At 47.4% G+C, this 4986-nt stretch overlaps 1 protein-coding gene across 1 annotated transcript in view; it reads left to right on the forward strand.

Annotated features, from left to right (window-relative positions):
• Nucleotides 1–972: 972 nt before the first annotated feature.
• Nucleotides 973–4986, forward strand: part of LOC102253627 (apolipoprotein L3) — an 8165-nt gene continuing 4151 nt past the window's right edge. The window contains exons 1-2 of the mRNA XM_005877822.2: nucleotides 973–1041; nucleotides 3810–3892. Of these exons, the coding sequence (XP_005877884.1) occupies nucleotides 3862–3892 (31 nt within the window). The 5' untranslated portion in view covers nucleotides 973–1041; nucleotides 3810–3861. The remainder of the gene's footprint in view (nucleotides 1042–3809; nucleotides 3893–4986) is intronic.

Genomic DNA, 4986 nt, shown 5'->3' on the forward strand with positions numbered 1-4986 from the left:
GTTTGGAAAATTTGGAGCTCTCTGACCCAGCTGCAGTTTGTTAGGTTAGACTGCAAAAGGGCAGGCGATTCATTTGTGCCGCTGCGCACAGCTTGGGTGGGGTTGTAAATTGAGTGGGGCGAGGTCTCAGAGAATCACCAGGGTGGAACAAACAGTGATGGCTGTCTGTCAGCCATTTCCAGGTCTCCAGGTCTCCAGGTCTCTGCGTCCCCGAGTCCCGTGCCCCCATAGTAACAATGATCCCTGCGAGCAGTTCTGCAAGAAAGCCACCTTTGCTTTCCGACCCAATGTCAAACAGTTCAGTTTCTCCCCGTAGGAGTCTGGGTCCCTAGAGTCTCGCCAGAAATGAGTTCAGTGCAATCGGGAGCTTGTATCTCCCAATTGAAAAAAACCACGCACCCCGGTTTGCACGCCTCCTTACCTCTGCTCTTGGCCCCTCCTACCCAGCCTCAATGTGTTTTTTTCTTTCCTTCTAGTTGTAGAACTTCCACTCAGCCAGCTTCCCCATGGTTCTGGATGATCACTGTTTTGTCTTTTAGTTGTAGTTTTAATGTGGTTGTGGGGGGCGGCACATACAGGAATATACCTTATGCAGCCATCTTGGTTGTCCTCAACATGAGTTTTAACATCCCCACCCCCCAACCCACTTTTATTGTTAGTTTTTACTGTAATTTTTTAATTCTTACCTATTTTTTTTATTGATTTTTAGAGAGAGTGGAAGGGAGGGAGAGAAACATCAGCCTGAGAGAGGTACATCAACCTGTTGCCTCCCCCACCTGCACTGTCCCTGACTTGGTTCGTGGATAGAACCTATAACCCAGGTCCGTGCCCTTGACCAGGAATCAAACCCTTGACCCTTCAGTGCACGGGCTGATGCTGCAACCAGTGAGAAACACCAGCCTGGGCTGTGGAAGCTTTTTGTTTCTTCTTCCTCCTCTTATTCATCTGCACCTGTGTCTTCTTCCTAATGCAGGACAGATGTAATGGTACCTACAGCCTTCAAGGAGCCTCCGGTGCAGGAAGCAAAGTGCCTGGCAGCAGGTAGTGAGCAGGAGTGGGAGGGGCTGGACAGAGCTGGGCCTGTGCCCCAGAGCTGGGTGCCCCCTCTGGGGGAGGGGCAGCTTTGGGATGTCCTGCACAAGGCCAGGCATCAGAATCAGATTTTCACAGGGACCCATGTTTTTCACATTCCTCGCTTCCTCTCTCTCTCTTCATATATAAAAGTAGGATGGCTGCAGGAAGGAGTCATGAAGAAATAAATGGAACTCAAGGAAGCTGATAGAACTGCCAAAAGAACATTATATCAGTGGGGTAATTTGTGTGACATCCAATTCATCATTTTTTCATCAAGATTGACAAGTAAACCTAATGGAATAACTCAGGTGTGAGCCAAATGGGCTGTGCTGTGTGGTTCAGTGGCTGGTTGTTCTGTTTCTCCATCATGGGACACACCCCAGGCTTTAGCCAGCAGTTCCAGGAGGGCAGCGGGTGCCTGGGGACAGGAGGGGCACCAGAGAATAGACCTCGCCCTGTGCTTACAGATATAACTGGTACACAGTTCAAAGGTTGTTTGAAGAATGTGAGTCATTAGTTGAAAAGTCGTAGAGCATTCCCGGGCAGAGCAAAGACCATGCAAATCAGCCACGTTATCATTGGCTATAATTATACTGCAAGTCCCTTGGCACTCTGTTTCAGGCAGGTCTCAGGAGGGATAGTTGATAAATGCCGTTTGCCTTCTCAAAATAACCCCTAAAGGCAATCAACATTTCCTTTCTTCCCTGGATTCCTAAGGCAAGATAGTCCCAGACAGAACTGGGAGAATCCTCTCCATGGGAAAATCTGTTCCCATCATGATCGTTCATAGAACAGAAATGATCCAGAGTGTTCTTGATTATTGATTTGAGATTGAGAGGGAGAAACATCAATAATTCCACTTATTTATGCATTCATTGATTGATTCTTGCATGTGTTATTCATATGTGCGTTGTATGATCAAACCCAGAAACTTGGCATACTGGATTGATGCTTTAACCAACTGAGCTACCCAGACAGGGCCAGAGTGTGTTTTCACAATGACGGCCATAAGACGTCACTGCCTTCCCTTTACCTGCCCGTCCCATTCTGGCAAAATTTGGCCTCAACACAGAGCCCATGATTACAGTATTGCCCCATCCCAATGGTCACCAACACAAGGTGGACACTGACACTTCCTAGGAAAGAGCCCCCATAGTGCCGTGAGAGCACGCTATCCAACCAAGAGGTTGGTCATCTGTGCATCCTTCAAATTGACTTGTGATCAAAAGGGGGACCGTGGATGAAAAATGTGTTCTATGCCAAGTAACCTCACAGGGTGATGGGATCATAAATTCCTACCTGTGCAAGTCATGGAGAGGTTCACATCCCAGGCATACACTTTTCATTAAAAGGTTTGTTTTCCTTAAGCAAGCCCTGTCCATTGTATCTGTGCATCCAGGTTAACATGCCTTTGAAATAACCACCCGCAAGAGAGCACAATCTTGTGTGACCATTGTGGCTCAGTGGTTGAGTGTTGACCCATGAACCCAGAGGTCAGCATTTCCATTCCCAGTCAGGGCACATACTCAGGTTGTGGGCTCAATTCCCAGTAGTGGGTGTGCAGGAGGCAGCCAATGGATGCTTCTTTCTCTTCAGTGTTTCTATCTCTCTCTCCATTTCCATCCTCTTTCTGAAGCAAATAAAAACATTTTTTTAAATATATGATTTTTATTGCCTTCAGAGCAGAAGGGAGAGAGAGACACATAGAAATGTCAATGATGAGAGAGAATCATTGATTGGCTGCCTCCTACACACCCCACACTGGGGGTGGAGCCCGCAACCCAGACATGTGCCCTGACTGGGAATCGAACCATGATGTCCTGATTCATAGGTCCACACTCAACCACTGAGCTGCACCGGCCGGGCAAAAAAAACAACAACATTTTTTAAAAAGAGAGCACCTTCTTGTTAACCATCTTGTAATCCAGTCCCCTCCTTGCTTTCTCCCACCTTCATGTCATCTTCCTTACATCCCCTCCTTAATTGCAAATGCGTAGAAGAAACTAGGAACCGTTATTCTCCAGAGCATAAGGGAATTCTGGCCTATGTTCCAACATGCATGGAGCTTGAGGACACTATGCTGAGTGCAGTAAACCAATCTCAGAAAGATAACCCTTGTATGAGTCCACTTAGGTGAGGCACTCAAATCTGTAGAGACAAAAAGCAGTCTCCAGGGGCTGGGAGGAGAGAGATAGGACAGTTACTGTTTAGTGGGTACAGAGTTTCTCTTTTGCGAGAGGAAGAGAGTTCTGGACACTGGTTGCACAGCAATGTAAATAGAATTTGACATTATTGAACTCTACCCTTAAAAATGGTTAAGGTGGTAAATTTTATGTTGTGCATTTCTTAGTGTAATAAAAAATTTTAAAAAAACGAAATTTGTGTTTCTTTAAAAAAAACCTACTATGAACTAAAAGATGGAAAAGATAGACACCTCATGTACTGTGAGTATAAGTGGACATTGGCACAGTTTGTTTGCATAACAATGTGGGATAGGTATGAAGAATTTTTATATGGCAATACCCTCTGACTCAGTCATTATACTTTTAGAAATATCTTAAGGGAAACAATCTCAAATGCAGGCTAACTCATATGTTAGAAGAGTATTTTTGCACTATTTTCATAAAGAACTAGAAACAAGCGAAGATCCAAAGGTGGGGGAGGACAGCAGAGAGAACCTGGCACCTTCAGGAGGGCTCACATTTGACCCCACAATTTGTTTCCTCTTCCCCAAGGGTACAGACTGGTGAGCTGAAGGGGAAACTCTGAGATCCCACCGCTGACACCATGGCCTCAGAAGCTGACGGGATCTGCCCAGGTAGTCAACTTCCTTCTCTCTGGCTGATTCCTGCTTATGACGTAGAATTGAAGGAGGTGCCTCCAGGATGGGATAAACCACACAGGAATCAGGAACATTGAAGGGGGTTGATGAGTGTCCTTGAGCCTCCAAGACGCACCAAGGGGAGTCCCCCCAACCAGGAGTCTATGTGGGGGACCTCCTTCCTGGCTCTCTCCCCAGGGTGTTCACTGCCTTCCTTTCCCTGCCACCCATCCAATGAGTCCAAAGAGGCCAGGACAGCCCATGGGAGGTGGGACTTTTTGCCCCTGAACCTGGAACCTGCTAGTTGCAGGTGGAAACTTTCCCCTCCACAGAATCTCTTCTACCCAGCTTCCCCGTTACCCCCCGCCCCTGTGTTGAGGCCCTGACCTGGATTCCCAATTATAAACACATGCTTACCAAGATGTGATCATCTCACGCAGGAACTTCTCTTGATCTCAGATACACAGCCACGAGGCCTGCATTGTTATTTTCCCCACCTATCCACATCCCAATCAAGAAATACACAGATGCCGTGATCTGGGTTCCCTCCATGTAAAGCCTGGTTTCCTTTCTCCCACAGTGGATGAAACAAGAAAAGGAAAGAATGCCCCTCCACCCACCCAAATGAACACTGAGTTGCCTAGGCAACCAAATCACCCTCCCAGGAGAGGAAAATACTTGTTCCTGTTGCAGCATAAGGGAGGAGAGGACAGCTCAGAAGCCAGCAGCTCCTGAGCAGGCTCCAGGGTCTCCCCTGGGGTCAGAGGTCCCCAAGGGAGCTGTGGCCCCTGAAACTAGCCTGTAGCAGAGAGAGCTGATACTGATTGATCACAGGATTAGAGCTGAGGCTCCAACTCCCAACCACCTGAAGACACCCCTCCACTGCCCACCTTGGAGCACCTGTGAGAAGCAGGAAGAATCCTCTTTGCCTGGTAGCTTTACTCCATCAGTGGTGTGTGATCTGAAACATTATTTTCAAATTTATAAAAATCCCATAGGTAACCTATAGGGTAGAATCAGGGGCATAGAAAGGGAGTGGACTAACTATTCTTGGCGGGGGAAGGGGTGGGGGGGGGATGTGGGAAGAGACT

Source organism: Myotis brandtii, unplaced genomic scaffold, assembly GCF_000412655.1.
Source record: "Myotis brandtii unplaced genomic scaffold, ASM41265v1 scaffold5343, whole genome shotgun sequence".
NCBI lineage: Eukaryota > Metazoa > Chordata > Mammalia > Chiroptera > Vespertilionidae > Myotis > Myotis brandtii.